General features: G+C 38.8%; 1 protein-coding gene across 2 annotated transcripts in view; it reads left to right on the top strand.

Annotated features, from left to right (window-relative positions):
• The first annotated feature begins 1,510 nt into the window (after positions 1 to 1,510).
• The window catches only part of LOC102312506, a 64,436-nt gene continuing 48,201 nt past the window's right edge, over positions 1,511 to 17,745 (top strand). For both annotated transcript variants that reach the window (XM_042222450.1, XM_005925691.3), the window contains exons 1-2: positions 1,511 to 3,476; positions 8,717 to 8,748. In XM_042222450.1, the coding sequence (XP_042078384.1) occupies positions 1,806 to 3,476; positions 8,717 to 8,748 (1,703 nt within the window). In that variant the 5' untranslated portion in view covers positions 1,511 to 1,805. The remainder of the gene's footprint in view (positions 3,477 to 8,716; positions 8,749 to 17,745) is intronic.

Below are 17,745 nucleotides of genomic sequence, written 5' to 3' on the forward strand. Positions count from 1 at the left end.
TTTTTTTTACTAGTGTTGTTCTCTTGGACTTTTAGGAAGAGATATGTTTTGATCAAGATTCAAACTATGTATCAGCCCACCAGTAACGAGGCTCTAGGATACCGATATGTTAATGTTCATCTTGGGAATTTATGTTTGAGACCAAACAACAAGTTCTGCGAATGAATTAGAATTAAACTGATGTGAATCAATGAAATTGATTTAGTGTTGCAAGGTTTTGCTTCTAATGTTACATTAATGTCTGGTTTATTTGTTTGTTTGTAAAGCCATCACTTTGAGTAGTTTTATTCTATATAACAAAAGGCTTTTCTATTCAGAGAGCTCTTGCCTAAAGTCTCAGAATCACTTGTCTAAACTTAAACTTACTTTTGATTGACCTACATGGCTTCTGATGTGGTTCCCTTTTTCCAGCATTTACCATAGATTAATTAGGTTGGATCTTAATGCTGAATTTAATATTAAAATGTTCATTTGCCTTTTTATCTAGGGATTGAGAGTAACGTAGTTTCTATTCTCTGTATGTCCTGTACATGTGGCAGAATTGACAATAAAGTTGACTTGACTTGACTTGACTTGAATTCTCTTTCATGTGTCGGTTTATAGGGGCAAGGTTTCACTTGTGCACCAACAATGCTCTTACTATCCCAATCAACACGTAGGATAATACGGATGTTCTACATCACATCATGGTCCCTGGTTTTCTTCCTTGTTTTGAATTCTTAGTTAATGTTACTGGGTTTTTTATTCTAGTGTTTGAAGTTTTGAAGTTAGTTTTCATAGTTTTAGTTTCTCTTTATGCTGTACTGCTTTTGTTAACAGCTTAAAATAAAGCTCACTTTTCATTACACTCCGTCTGCATTTAGGTCCAGCTTACACATCAATCCTACATGTGGTCACATTATACAGATTTTATCAGAGTCATATAGATCAGAGACTAAGAGTTTCCTTCTATTTGCCATTGTATGTATTTAGTTCTGTCTCCTTTCTTTCCTGTCTTGCCCATATGTGGTCATACTGGTTTGCAGATTTAGGTCCAACACAAGCTCTGTCAAATTATTTGTATTTGTTTTGTACAAGATAAATATACACTAACGAAACTGGAGTAGAAGAATAGAAGTAGTACTTTTAAGTCATTCTAACTAGGGTTTGCTTTCAGCAGGACAACTGATGCTGCTGATCACAACTTTAAAAGCCTAATTTCTGACAGGACAGGTTCCCTCTAATCAAACCTGGAGGCAACAGATGTTCCCACAGAGATGCTCTGTCCTGTGAGACTGACAGAATTAATCATTTCAAGTGTGTCTTTAGTAATGTGTAACAGTCAATGAACCATGAACTTGTACATTCATCTGTACATCACACCATAACAAACACAACAACAATGTGTGACAAATTGATCTGTGTCTGCTTTCCTTGCCTGCTGCACAGAAAGCAGATTTCACATGGTCGCTGTGGTCAATATCACTGACCTGGATATCCAGCTGCTTTCCAACATCATCCATGTCAATACACAAATTCATTATACATGCCCACATACAAACCACTGGTCGCCTGTTGATCTATAATGCTATTTTAAAAAGGAAAAACATAGAATTGATGGAGTTACCATATGGTAATGATTTGGTTGGCATCCAGATGACTATCAGGCCTCTTTGGGATTTCGTTGAATACTGAGCTGGATCAGTGTAAAGTGTGTCACACTGCAACAGCTTGGGTGCACTGTTGGAAGTCAGGACAACTAGGGCAGACAATTGAAACTGGGCAAAGCCAGAGGACAGAAACCAATAGGACTGACTGAGCCTGACATGGTTCATTTATGCGTTTCCATTTCAGATGATGGTCCCAGACTTGAGTCTGTACAGAAAGGATTACCAGAGTCTGTGCAAATTAGAGGAAGGAAGGCAATTTACATGGCTACTTTACGGCGACAGCGTTCCAGAGCAACCTCAACTCGGCAAGATCGTGGTTCCTGCTCTTCTACGGCATCTTGCCCCGTCTTCTCTGGACCCTGCAGTGACCATGAAGAAGAGCCTCAGCTGCGTCGCCAATCCTCTCCTTTACTCAAAGGTTCCTTTTCCAGCCTGCAGGGGTCTGTTCCATGCATGCAAGGATCTTTGTCAAGTCTTGACGAACCTTTGTCTAACTTTCCGAACTCTTTACCCAATCTCAGAGGTTCAGTCTCTCGGATAAAGAGGAGATCACTTGGAAGCCTGGACAACTCCATCCCCAATCCTATTGAGAGAAGTAAAAGCCCTAGTCTACAGAGTGGCAACGGCAGCTCTAGTGATGATGATGGAAGTTGGGATACAAACAGCTGGAGCTCAGTGGCCACCTGCTTACTACGGACTCCTATTAAGCAAGACAGCAATGAACAGTCTTGCAACACTGATCAGGTCTCCTCTGCTGCTGAGGGTGAGGATGAAATCATTTACCAAAATCTTATCATTTCACGTCCTCCTGCTAAATCTGAAAGCAAAAGAGACCATGATCATGAGAATACTTGCACAACACAAAGGAAAGATGCCGGACTCCAAAATATGTCATCATCTTGCAAAAATGCTTCTTCGGTCTTATTCTATCAGTGTGGTGAGAAATCAGAGGACAGGCGCAAGTTCTCACAGTTTCTAAATGAAGTGACTTGCAGGGTCTTAAAATCAAATGGTGGTCCTCTTCAGCAACCGTTCATTTTACGACATAGCGATCTAACTCCTCCACCACCTCCACCAACTCCATCTCGCACACCACTACATTCTGCCTTAACAAATCCACCGCCACCATCGACATCAACAACAAACTTATGGTACAGTCCAACCAGTTCGAACCTTCAGCCGATTAAGGAGTGTGACTCCAAAGATATCACAAGTTCCATCCACCAGTGGAGCAAGACATTACCAAGCTGTAGGATCATAGAGCCGAGAGAAGTTCTAAGGAAAGTAAAAGAGGAGACTCACTCACACCCAGAGCCCAACCAAGAGCTATGTCCAAAGATCCAAGCACAAGCCCCTACTGGGAGACATTATCTAGAGACAGACATTGACAGAGTGAGGCAGCTGGATGAACTGGTAGCTAATGGCACCCTTGGGAAAGAGAAAACTGAAAAAGTGCTTGAAGAAGGTATAGGGAGAGTAAAGAAAAGGGAAAACGGGACTCTGTGGGAGAGAAATGGAGGCTTGGGGATGGAAAAAGAGAAGGAGAGGGAAAAGAGAAAAGAAGCCTCCTGGGAGAGAGACAGAGGAGGTGAGAAAAGGAGGGAAAGGGACAGAAAAAGAGAAAAGCTTTGCTGGGAAAAAGTTAGATGGTCAGAAAGAGGGCGGGAGAAGGAGAAAAAGGTTATTCCTACCTGTTATGAGTCACCTTATCCTCATCTGGCTGCCAGTGGACGGAACAACCCCTGCCCTGTCTTCAGCTGGCCGGAGCAGCAGTTTCCGAGAATGTCCTACAGGTCTACCTCATTGCCCAGACCTCTAAATGTTGCTGTGAGTACATTACACTACACTTAATTGTTCGTTTGGTGGTTTGGTTTAAAAATACATATACATAGAACAGAGATCATCTAATGTATGTGTTGGAGTTGAAGTTATTTCCTGAATTAATCAGATTTGATTTCCAACATGTGAGGTGTCCCTCAACACCTCCGTTGGCCATGTCTGCAAACCACCATCTGCTTTTATTAATATGCAATAATGTTCCAGCTGCTGTTTTTGATATGGTATTGAACAGGGTTGCTTTAGCCAAGAATTTATCACCATTTCAAGAGGTATAGTCCAGCAGGAAGTAATTAGCACTATGTCAGTTATGAATAACTACTTCCTGGAAAGCCTGCGTTCTTTAAACTGTGAACAGCTTATGTGAAAACTGCAGAGGATTTTTGCAGTTTGATTTTCAACACAGCGGATCAAAATGAGGACTGCAGATACACATCCCACATACTTTGAATTTTATTACATGATAGACAGTTATTACATCATGCACAGTAACTTTATTTTGCACTATTGTGAAGATAATTGTCGTGATCATTCTAAGAAATGATCAGTTTGTGTCATGTTTTCTCCTGCAGTAAGAGTAAATGCAGATTGCTGGAAATGAGAAGCCAAATGAATAAGATTACACAAGCCTCTGATGAATTCACTCAGTCTTTATTCAAGGCTTTGATATAGTGTATTGCATCACATTCGTCTTTGTTAGCTGAATATTACTCTTCTCAGACTTATTATGTAGATGTGACTCATTTATGTTTGCTGTTTTGCTTAATTGCATCTGACACATGACCCACTTGCCATACAAAACCAAATCTGAAAACATGATTATTCATTAGCGAGAATCTGAATTATTCTGTGCTGTATATGCACAGGAATGCATGCACATAACATACAGATAGCTCCATAAGTATTTGGACATTTGCTATCCATCTTTTGAATGTTTGTAGGACAAAAAGATGTCGATGCATTTAAATGAAAAGTAAAATAGACCACAGCAATGCTTTGAGAATACCCTGGCCATTGAAAATGTGCATTTACCAAGAAAAGATTTGTTCAAACTGCAGCTCATGTTATGATTTTCAGTCTATGATTGAAAAGAATAGGTATAAGCATTTGAACAATTACACAAATTCTGTAGTTTTTGCCTCCATACTCCATCACAGGGGATTTAAAGTCACTGGGGATATGAAGAGCTTTATCAAAAGTATTGCATCAACAGTCTAGGAGTTACAGTGCCCTATTTTCAGAGGCTTAAAAATAATTGGTCAGTTGAGAAGGTAGTTTCGAGGCCTATTTTCTTGTTGTTCTATGACACATTAAGCAGACAAAATATCTGGAATCAATTTCAAGTGTTGAACTTGTATTTTCCAGCTTTTTGCTGAAATTCTCAAAATGAGGTCCAAAAAGTTGATGCAAGTGAAGGAGGCCATCATTAGACTGGGGAAAAAATAAAATAAAATAAACCTATCAGAAAGATAGCAAAACCGTCAGGTGTAATCAAACAAACAGCATTTGGCAACACCAAAAGACCAGAGAGACCACAGAAAACAACTAAAGTGGATGAAAAAGTCCAGTCAAGAACATTTTAAACAGATAGGCATATCTGTTATGGTATAAGCTAAACATGTAGTATACCTCCTTCTTTGCTATACTATGGGTTTTACTTGGATGTTTCTACTTTTTCTGGTCCCTAAAGTCTACATGAAGAGATGTCTTCATGAATGGAAGGTGCAAACCACTGGTTACACACAAGAGCAAGCAGGTCAGATTACACTTTGGCAGAAAAAACATCTGATAGGGCCTCAACAGTGCTAAAAAAAATAATTTGGAACAGATGAAACCAAGATGAAACTGCACTAAAATGATGAGAAGAAAAAAGAAGGGAAAAGAAGAGAAACCGCTTGTGATTCGAAGCATACACCATCATCTGCGATAGCATGGGCATGTAGGTCAGTGGAGCCAGGTCACTAGTGTTTATTGATGATGTGATTGCTGGTAGAGGTAGCAGGATGTATTCTGAAGTGTTGGGCTGTGCTCTGCTTAGATTTAGCCAAATGCCATAAAACTGATCAGACAGACCTTCGCACTACAAATGGATAATAACCCAAAGCATACTGCAAAAGCAACCCAAAAGTATCTCAAGGTAAAGAATTGCGATATTCTTCAATGGCCAAGTCATTCAGCTGATCTCAGAACATCCTTTTCACTTACTGAAGACCGAATTGAATGCATAGTGACCTACGAAAAAGCAGCAGCTAAAGATGGCTGCAGAAATTCTAGGTGGGAAATACAGTTGGTGCACAAAAGCAAAATTACCAAAAGTGTGTAACTGTTCAAATACTAATGGACCCAACTGTATTCTTGCTCATGCTACTTTCAAATATAGACTCAAAATCACAGCGCGACCTACTAGATGAGCATTTTCAGTGGCCGGGATGTTCTCAGAGTGCTGTGCTGTGTCTGTATTACTTTTTATTTAAATGCATTAGCATCTTCCTGCCCTCCAAACATTCAACAGAGGGCTAGCAATGGGAACTACTGGTCCCTTTGGAATATCATATTAAGAAATACATCTGCCTTACTTGCTGCTTTTTTACTAAAATAGAGAAAGACTGCTTGAATCTAAAACAAATTTCACTATCCTGCTTGTGTGCCAGTGTGAAGGTAGCTGATACATAAAATATTTAAACACTTTCCCTCCTTCTGTTTTTGTTGTGCTTTTGAGCCTCAGGCATAGTAATGCCATCCAGTAATATGGCCTCTCACAACCTGATGCACTGTTGTACTAATACCCTGCTGCTAAATGGGTGAACTTTGACCAATGTCCAACAGTAAGGAGGAAGATAAATGTTTGGGATGTCGCTTTCTGACTAGAACTTATTCACTGGATGTCAGCTCCCTAGCAACTGTTCAGCCGATGAGTGGGTGTATGTATTAAAAGGAATACATTTGGCAAAAAGAGAGAAAACTGCTGTATGGCAGCTTTTCACAGTTAGTGGCTTGCAAGTGTAGAGATGAGGTGGGCGCTTCTTTCAAGGTAGGAGAAAAAGAAGGAGAAGTGTCCTCTGCAGTCTGGAGGGCAAGGCTGAAATACATCTATTACAAAATATGTGATGAGCTGAGATAAACTGAGAACTTGTAATTGAGACATAGTGAAGTTATAAATTATCAGTCAGCAGCGGAATGCATCCTAACAATACAAGAGTATACCTGTGAAATACAGCAGTAATTAAACATGAAGCAAGTATGTGGGCTAATGTGTGTGTTTCGATAAAATCATCACCTAGTAAATGCAAGCATGGCTTCCTGTGAATGACCTTCATATTGGGATGAGAATAGCAGATTTACTGTTAAATGCTGTAGGAGCAGTGATTCAAAAAAGTGTCATGAAAATAATGCTGAAAAATATCCACAATGGTATCAGAAATAATTCTAAGAAGAAATCCTAACGATTACAAAGTTTTTAAAAATACTAATTAATATTTTTTATGATAAAAGTTTTATCAAATGATAATGTGAAATGCAAGATGGCTTCAAATCCAGGGGGCCTTCTGTGTGGAGTCTGCATATTCCCCCTGTGTCTGGGTACTCAGACATCCTCCTACAGTCCAAAGACATGCATGGAGTTGGGCTAACTGGTAATTCTAAATTGCCCATAGGTGTAAATGTAAGAGTGAATGCTTGTTTGCCTCTGTGTGCGAGCCCTGGCGGCATGTCCAGTGTGTACCTGTCTCTCACACTATGACAACTGGGATAAGCTCCAGACCCCCCATGACGATGAATTGGAAATCAGAAGAAAATGGATATTTAGCTGCCCAAGCTATGTACAAAATAAATGACAAATAGTGTTTGTCAAGTCAGTACTTTTTAATATATGTCTGCTTATTGTCTCCATTCTATCATCATTTAGCAAAAGCGAGTTAAAGGTTAATATTTTACCTTTTTCACTGAATGAAAGTAAATCCATGTGAGCTGATTATCATTCAGTGATGCCTTGCAGGAATGCCAATTCTATCCTCCTCCCCCTCTCTCTAGGCTTGCCCTCTCCACACAGAGGGATGCTGGGATGGAAGGATGGACGTGGAGGTGGGGCGGTGGGGGGATTACTGAGCGTTGTCTCATTCAGTAGCTGTATGAGTCATCCTGCTGTATCATTCGCACTGTTTGTAACACCCACGCAACTGCGTGAAGCCCGGCTTCCACACACTCACCAATACGCACTGCAATCTTGTAGTCCGTATGTTGAAGCTCTGCACCTGTGACATTTAATATACCTTGCTAAATCCTCACCAATAAGACTGACGTGAGTTGCGTGCAACATGCGAACACACAAACACCTGAAAACATACCAACTTACTACAGCACCAAAACAATGCGTGACTGTGTGGCCACTGTAAAGTTCATGAAGAAGATGGTGAAATTGGGAGTTTTTTATGGCCATGCATGTAACTTGTAACTGCATTAAAATAATTTAATGTAAATTCTTGTGAAATCCTTATTATTTACAATCTATATGCAAGCTATGACCAGTCTATTTATTTGCATTCATGTGTAGATATGACAGAGCAGCACTGAGTATGCTCCGAGTACTGAGTATAATATAGCTAGCCATCAGTTAGCTTATGTTATAAACACTAAACAGCGTTAGCAACCTGAAGCGACTAACTTCCACATAACAAAGTGTGGTCCTTTTTTTCTACAGATTGTTGCATATCGAAATAAAATACGAAGCGCTCAGCAGTGAGCTTCATGTTAGGCAGATTTTTGTGTTCCCTAAGGTAGCAATATCTTCATTCTTCAAAACAAGAGAGTGGTATCAAGAAAGAAATCTAAGAAGAGTACTTCATTCTTTTAGACTTAATTTGCAACATTTTTAGTTTTGTTTACCAGTTTACTTTTTTGTACTTTCCTCCTAACAACTACAGTCTGCAAGTCTGCCTCTCACCCTCGGGCACTTTCTCTCCCTTTCTGCAGCACACAGCATTTTTCTTTTGCACTGTTAATCTGTCATTTCTTGCTCTGCCTCTCTCCTCCTTTCACTTAATGTTCTCAGAACTGATACAGTGTGTGAGAGTGAGGAAATAATGGATATATTTGTTTGCCGAGACACAGCCACTCTGAGAGCTCGTTAAACACCAGATAAGAGGTATTCCACGGCGTGCAGTGGCAGCGGCGGCGCCAGATAAATCTGCTTGATAAATATATCTAATCATTTCACCCGCTTCTCTTCCTACCAGGAATCTGATGGCGAGACGCAGCATAACACAAGGTTGGCTACTTTCACTTTTACTTCCTCTCCTCCCAGCAGTTACACCTTCAGCCACACCTCTCCTCTCTCTCTCTCTCTCTTCCCTCTTCTCTCCATCACTCCCCTAACCCCTCCTCTTCCAGAACACCTCCTCCTGCTCCATTCAGTTCACAGCTCCCTCTCTCATTTTCTCTCTCTCCCCTCTCTCTCTCTCTCTGCCTACCAGCCCTGTCTCCAGTCAGAATTAGGGGAGTCTTTTTCTAAATGCATGCAGCTCTGAGGGGATGCACAGGCACATGAATGTACTGATTTTATCTGCTGAAAATGAGGCAAATGGCATATAAACGGTAAGGCAAGGAAGCGAAGAAGTGCATGCCTGGTTTCATTAGTGGCGCTGAGATAAGTGTGTGTAGTTGCTTTGCTGCACTTGTGAAAGTAATGATTGTTGTGAGGGCTCTTCTGTAGCTGTTGTGCCTCTCTGTTCATGTGTTGCATATTCTGAGCACTTTGAGAAAGCGCTGGGTAGACTGCTCTGCATTCAACAGTACACTATGTTTGGAGAATGTGACTACATGTTGTGCAGCATACTGGAGTAAAATCTGAAGGTTTTTTTTACTGGAAGTCACTGCATGTAAGTTAGGTTGGTCATGATCGTTTGGTCAAGTTGAACTAAACTGGTGTAACTGGTGTTGTTGCTTAGGGGTTATTATTGTCGTCTGGATTTTAGTGGTATGAGAATAATGAGTTACCACGTTTTTTTTCACAGCCCTCAATTTACTCCCATAATATTTCACTGAGCAAGAAGATACCACAAAGAGGCTATTACAGCCCAACGAGCCCATCATGAGAAAGAAAGTTGCTCTCATTAAGCCAAACTCCTCACCTTGCATTTGATGAGTTGAGAAAAGACATGATAGATGGGTGTGATCACTTTGAATTTCAGTGAGGAAATCCTAAAGCCTTTGGTGATGCATTGCCTTTAGGTGGCTCTATAATCAGCATGTCAGCATAACATGATCATAACATCTAGAAGTTAATTGCTTTCACCTCCGGTCTTAACCTCCAGCTAGTGAGGAACCATTGATTTTGGAGATGATCCCTGCTTCCTGTTACATAATTAAAGCAAACAGAACCTTGGATAAAGTGCAGTCTAGAGGGAAACTTTGAGTCTTTGAAGTGAGTTTCAAACCTCCTGTACAGTGGAGAGAGCTTTAATTAATCTGGTGGAAAAACAAAGGAAGAGTGAACAATGTGCGCTAACCTTCTGCCACTTTAAGCTATATTAACTCGTAATTAGTTGGAAGATGGCACTTTGTATTTGCAAATGGTATGGCTGTGGAATGGTGCTGCACATTTATCCAATATTCCTTGTCAATATGCAATCTATGTCAATCACAGGGATGTAATTTACACACTTTTGCATATCCTAAATGTCTTTTTTGATTGTGTTTAATACTGAATGTGTACGCGCCATTTAACTTCAATATTTACTGTAAAATATTCTCAAAATGCAGTAACACAGTATGCTGGCAGACAAATAAATGAATAATTAACCAGGCAGCTAGGTATCTTTCTACTTGGAAAACCGAGGAAACAAGTCTGGTTTCCCCTTTTCCAAGGATCCTATAAAATATCATAACATGCTTCTTTCAATCCTTTTCACTGTATTTAACTAACTGTAGTTTTTGCACACAGATACCCTGTTGGTGCGTTGGGACCAAAATTATTTCATTGCATTTCTTTTATTCATTTATTATTATTATTATTATTATTATTATTATTATTATTATTATTATTATTATTATTATTATTATTATTATTATTTATTAATCATCTCAGTTGGATTTAGAAAAAAGATCATTCAATAGCTGATACTTTTTTTCAGAGCTCAGTTATCTTGGTTGCCAGGATGGTGTGTCAGGCATAAAATATCCTTGCTAATATACTTACCACTAATTTTCAAAGTCGTGCTTACTGTGACATAAATGTGCGAATTTGTGTCCAGGAAAAATGAACATTATTAGATTTTCTTTGCTATTTTACCATGTGATAGGCTGGTATGACCAGAGATGGGGAAATGTCCCTTGTCCATGCAAGCAAATTATGCTAATCATAATATATATGGCCAGAGGTTTCAAATAATAATGTATGGATATGTGCAGGTAATCCCTGTTAATCAAAACCTCAGGCTTCAGACTGCTCCAAGAGCTCAGTTTCCAACTATTGATTTTCTACTCTTGGCTCTGAATACTGTGAAAAAGAAATCTTGAATATGGTCATCTCAGGCTGATGCTCTGACTGTGAAAAAATAGTCCCATACACGTGCTGTTGAAAATTTCCAATAGTGAGGGTCAGTCAGTAGAAAGTTAAATGGAGAGAATATAAAAATGATTGGTTCAAATATAGTATGAACTAATGGGCTCGGTGTAAGATAAATATGTTTTGGTTTTTAACTGCCAATCATGCAAAGCTACTCTAAATCTTGTGCAGTACAAGAATAAAAATATGCAATTGGAAATTAACATAATAGGTCCACTTTAAATGAGTCCAAAGATGAAAATTAATAAGTGCTGAAGTCTGTCCAAACAAACCATCAGCTCCACCAACCCCTGCAGCACAACGAGCTCTGCTCCTCCTCAGTTTTCTGAAATGATTCTTGTCATAGATAATAAGCCAAAGCTTACCACCAAAGGCTGTTTTGCACTTCACATGTAAGCTGAGTTAAATCAATGCCAATAAAATTGAGATCATTGTGCACCGACAAACCCTTTCAAAGTCACGGTCTCCATATGAAAGAGCGCACTAAGAGACTACTAGCCAAATAAAAGCCAGTTTTTATGAGATTTAAAGTAAATAATTGAAACCTTGTGAAAAGTCTTGTATTTTGCATGTTGTGTACGTGCATAGTAGATTGCAAGCACTGCTATTATCTGATTTTCAGATTTTTCATAAGCTCTTTACAAAGTGATTTGAAGACGAAATCTGAATTTTCCTACTTTCTGACTGTAATACAAATATCACTATCAAACTAAAATTGAAAGCTGAAAATAGTGAGCACATTGCATACTGTAAAAGAGACTGTGTGCCAGTTAAGTCAAAAAATAACTGCTTACTGACAGATGAAAAGATTACAGCTTTATAACTTTTTTTCTCTCTTTTCTGGTCTCAAAATAACAAAATTCTTGTCCCCGTTCAATCTTTCAAAGAATTCAGTGAGTTTTCATTAATCCGAGGGTAACGGAAGTATCTTTGTGAACTTAAAATTGCAGTCAGAGCTTGCTGAGATTGAATAAAGCAAGGACAGGAAAGGGATTGAAAAGCAGCCAAAGAATAGAGGGCAACTGCTGCATTAGTCCAACTCCTACTTTAGTTTTCCACTAATGTTTCATCTTCCCTTTATCAGATGCATCAATCCGTGATCCACTTTTCCACCACCATCAGCTTCTTAACGACATCAATCGCCTGCTCTGCTTCACTTGGACTTTTAGGAATATGCCTGAAGAAGCTTTGTTTGTTCATCTCTCATCTCTTCCTAAGCACGTAGCTTCCAAAAGCAGATGCTATACAAAGTCTCCCTTCAGGTTAGCCTGGAGCAGTTTACCACCTCTCTGCTCTCTCATTCTTCTGTCTAATTATTTCCAAGACCATGAGCTCTGGGAATCATGCAGGAGCCATTTGTTAGGGTCCACTACTGTAGCGTGTGGAGCTGGGTGATGTGGAATCTACTTTGGAGCGTTCTCAAGGGTTTGGCTCTGTCTTCGAGCGTGCACATGTACCCATATTCTTTGATTTAGACCGCTGTGCATCACATGTCTAACTTTTAAGATGCCTTCTCCCTTTGACGTCCCACCTCACCACCCTCATCGCTCCCTGGACATCTGGAGATATGCCTGTCTGCTGCTGGCGTTTATACAGCTCCGTAAAAGCCAACAGGACAGGGTCAGCTGAGCAACATAAGCCTCTGGTGCACATACACATAGAGTAGACCTCAAGTCTCTCAAAAGCACAAAGTCCATGTACTGTATGTCAAAAGAGTGGGATGCGTGGCATTTTAATGTGACCGATAAAATACAGAAGATAAAGGTCTTCAACTCAGAGGTTTTAACTCAAGCTTACTGCCCCTACTTGCTTGTGTGTTCTCATTAATGCATTAGCTTCAGTCCTGATCTTTCTGGTTCAGTGTCGTGGTTCTGACGCTCTTGCTGTATAAACAATAATTTGTTGACACGCTCTTGGCAGTGTGTTGAGCTTAATAATAGAAGCGGCTTTTTCCTCTTAAAAGAGGCTTTTTGTCAAACAAATATACAGCTCTGTTTCTAGCTACATGTTGAACAAACTGCGCACCTATTGCACCCATTACACCTCAGTAAATATTTCATTGCACCCTGGAGGGCTGTGCACATGCTGCTGTATGTTCGGCCCACATGCGCATAATCACTCTGAGCCCCGGTGGCCTCCTGTGGTTTAATGCATGGTGGATTTCCAGATGTCCAATCTGGACGGTGATGATAAAAAAGAAAAGGCTTTAAGGTGAAAAGAACAGGATTCTTTTTTCAAAGACAAAATGTGGCCATTGTAGAGCTTTGTGGTCTGCAGCGCTGAGCTGTCCTACAGTACGACGTTACGCTGTACTCTACAGAAGGGAATGTAGGGCTTTAGTCAGAGATTAGAGTTAAACCTATAAAGTCAGTTATCACTGGATTTATATCAGTAAGTTTGGTAAATCTGATGTCTGTGAAAAAAGAAATTAATAGTTTCCTCTATTAACTATAATATTAGGGATTTATATAGTTATAAATGTCAACAAAAAACCTATATATGGGCTCTTAAAGTGGTTATAATTAATATTGCATTAACAATGTATGACATGACTCATATGTCAATGAACCTGCAGAGAATTGTGCACTTCCTCTGTGCAGTTTTACTATGTGCTTAAGTTTATCGTTTCCATTTTATGGCTTGTTTGTAGTTACAGCAGACAGTTTTTTAAATGCATTAAGATGAGATAAAATAACACATAAGAGGAGTGTTTAAAAGCTACAGTACACGGCAAAATATTACCATCAGCTGTCAGTTGGTAGAAACCAAAAACAGCAAAAAAGAGAGAGCATCACATTTAAATTCGGTAGGTGTAAATGTATGCTAACGTCGCTAACACAGCAGCTTTAAATGCAATAATATGTCAGTGTGTTGAATGAATATTGAAGTCACGCTGTATTTTGTATGAACCCACATACGGGGAAAACACAAACAAGAGCAGAAGCTTAACCGAAGCAAACATTAACAGAAACTGTAGCAGCACAGCGAGGCTTCACTTAGGCACAGTGATGTCTTCAGTTAAAAGCTGCTAGTGTGCTAACATTCCCACAGTGCCAAAATGCAGATGTTTTTCAGAAATAATGTTTACCTTGTTTACAACTTGGTGCATTAGCATTCTGTTGTATATTTTAGTAATTAACTGCAGGAAGCTCAACATTAGTGAAGAGGAAGATGGCTGCACTTGCTGACATGACATATTTTCACCTATATACAGTATGACTGTTGCTAAGTTGCTTAAACTCCTATGTTAAGTTAAAATGAAATATTCCGAGGAATGCTAGAAATAGAATACACAAGGAGTTATAAAGTTTGACGGGTAGGAAGGAGCTTCTGTGATGTTATTTGGTGGGTTTATGATAGCACAAGATGGAAAGGGTTTGAAGGTTTGACCAATACTGATCGTGCATCGAGTACAAAACTTGGACGGCATTGGGCTTGTGATCCACGCTACCACATATCTACATATTCTCCAAATACCCTATTCTTCTCCATCTAGATAAGCTTTGTCACTCTTAGAATATTTTTACGAGGTCTGTTTGCCTATAATTTGGTAAAAGACGCTTCACTCAGTCCTTGGGGCTTCTGCAGACACAGAATCATTACAGACTTGCAAGAAACTCAACTCTTAATTACCTTTGAGATATGAGGCCTAGTGGCAGGAGGCCTGCTTAAGACAGAAATATCTCTTGCAAGCGAGTTTGTGAAAGAGTAGTAGTAATGATAATAGTGGTATTTGTAAAACATTTTTTATTTGTTACTTAACGCCTTAAAGCCTAAAAGAACTTGACTTTCTGTTGCACTAAAATACACAGTAAAGGGCTTCAATGTATTAATTACAGCTCACCTGAGGAGAACAATGATGTTCATAATTTTGTGGGATTTGCTCTAATCCTGGTTGAGATGTTATAGTCTTCATTTAACTATTACATTTGACTAATTAACTACTACAGTTTAAACATTTACAAAAAACAGAAAAACCAAAAACTATTAATTCCCAAGTAGTAAAGAAAACACGAATATTACAGTATATATTAGAGCTTTAAAATGCTTCTTATTATACTTCTTGTCCTCTGCCAGGCTGGGAGCACAGGTATGTCACGACTGGGTTGTCATGGCAACCTCAGCAAAGACTGAACTCCTCTTTCACATAATTTTAACAATGGAGATCAATTGAATCGGTCTATATGCGAAACACACAAACATAGCATATGGATTGTATTAATCTTCTTCTTATTATACTACTCTCTTTCTCGCTATCTCCCCCCCTCTCTCCTCCTGACTCTTGTTGCTTGCTTTAAGGGTTATGAAGGGGTGAAGAGCACAATGAGCTATTGGCCTACAGCAATGTGTAGTTGTAGAGCTTTGTATTGTATATTTATTGCAGGAAACACAGAAACAGAGACAGAGGGGAGACTTTGTAGATACATACAGATAAAACAATATAAATCATTGAATGTTCATAAACTAGATTCATGTCACCACTATTTTTTGTCCTATTTTTCCTATTGTTTTTTTTTCTGTCAGACAGTTACTGAAAAAAAAACATTTTAAAGAGCTCTCACAATTCTGCTGGAGGCTTGAAAGGAAATTAAATTTAGAAGTGCTCGAGTTGTTTTTCCCGATGAGAGTAAACATCATTGGAATTATAGGTGACTTGAACTTCATTTGACCTGATGGATCTGGATGCTATTACTTTGTCCGGGTTGCTGCCCAGAAGCTTTTGTAGCAAATAGGTTTTTTGTTGGTCTTGCTATATTCTTTGGTCAAGGTCTATATTAATGTCTTATTAATCTTGAGCAGACATTGAAAATCTTTTCATCCTTTGCCCAGAAGAAAAACCTCACACATCTTGAAAGTATTCTTTTAAGTGCAGTGTGTTATACTGTGCCTACCTCTGTGTTACTGCAAGTGCCTCTGCTCTACCTTTTGCACATTGTCCAGGCTTCAAATCCTCTCTGTTGTATGTAAATCTATTCTCATTTTCAGTCTTCACAGATTAAACCAGGAGAAAAGTAGCACTCAGATGAATTCATGAAAGCCGGTGAATAGAGGAGGAATTTTGATTTAAAGCCTCTCTAGGGCATGCAGCCTTTCCAGAAAACTTCTCCCTTAGACTATATTTTTAGCTTTGATATTAATTGCTGAGCTTTTATAGAACTGTTGAGAAGCACAAAAATTATGAAACTGGTGGTCACTATGAGAAAGACTTGGATCTGTTCAAAACATGACTGGAAAAAAACAGGCACAACAATACCTGAAAGTTGGGGTTGAAACAATTGCTGTGAATTTAATTGGAAATGAGATTTTTTGATTTGATTTTCTATGTATTATTATAGGATCTCCACCTGCCTTGAGATGACTGCTGTTGTCATTTCGTGATATATAAATAACATAAAAATGACAGAGTTAAATCTTCCTTCGACTTTGCGCTGTTTGGCTAGTTGTACCATTTAACTCCAGTAAGAAATAATATCAAACTGCAACAGTAAAAAATGCTGTTAGTTTAAAAAAATGAATAAATAATCCACCACAGTAGATTTCTAAACCACAGTTTAGAAAACTGTTTGGTTTGATAACTTTAGCATGATGACCATTTTCTGCTTTTCTGCAGCATTGTGTTCAGCACGTCACCTGTCTTTTACTCATATCTGTTAATCTCCAAACAGGGAAGGAAACGTCTTGATCCATTTATTGAGATTATCAATTTGAGAGTTAGTGAATATGTGAAAATGATCTTCTCTGTGTGTTTTCCAGCCTTGTTGACTCCAGGTTCTAACTGCTAATGCAGTGACTGATGATCAGATTAGGGTTGGTCTTTCCACACAGGAGTGAGGGCGGTCCTCTCTATCAGCCAATCACAGCTGCTCCATCATTTGCAAAGGGTACAAACCATGCAAATAACATTCATGCCCAAAATTTCTATATGCCAAAATTCTAACAAGATATCACAGTCACCAGCCTGATGCAAATGAAATAAGACGCTGCAGAAATCAACTTTGACACTCAGTAGGAATATTTATAGGGGTTTTTTGTAAGGCTCCTAAAAAAAAGTCTGACAGCTCTGAATCATTTTAATTTATATTTTATTTAGTTAGAAGTCGTTTCCATATTGAAATAGCTGCAGTATAATGCAATGGCATTCCATCAGGGCAAGTAAGGGGAGCAGTGCTTGCCTGGAGAACTGAAACTGAAAGTGATTTCATCTCAAACAGTATTCTATCATAAAGATCCTCTCATGCCTGCTTACATCCATCCTTTACATCATTGCTGTTTTTAGGCCGCAGTCAATTATTGTCTCTGGAAGCAGGATTAACCCCCACTTTACAACAGTATCGTTGAAATCGAGCTGGAGTGTATTGTTAATATTTTTTAATAACTTCTTTAGGACATCAACCTTGATGATAATGGAGAGTGGATGTCATTTTCTGCCATGTCCAGTTTATTAAAACAGGCAATGTGAACAGGTGCAGACTCCAACAGAGTAACATCTCAAATGACCAAACAATGTTTAAACAATGTTGCTAAGAGATCATTTTTATTTTTCATTCATCTTTTTATCGTCTATGCACATGTTGACAGGTAAATATGTCACACGGTGCACAAGCTTTTTATTTCAGCTGTGATTTTATTTATACAATATTATTTAATATCTAATATTGTTTTGTAAATTAAGGTATAATTATATATATATATACAATA

This window comes from Haplochromis burtoni, unplaced genomic scaffold (genome assembly GCF_018398535.1).
Source record: "Haplochromis burtoni strain Fernald_Lab_line unplaced genomic scaffold, NCSU_Asbu1 Contig_86, whole genome shotgun sequence".
In the NCBI taxonomy this organism is placed as follows: domain Eukaryota; kingdom Metazoa; phylum Chordata; class Actinopteri; order Cichliformes; family Cichlidae; genus Haplochromis; species Haplochromis burtoni.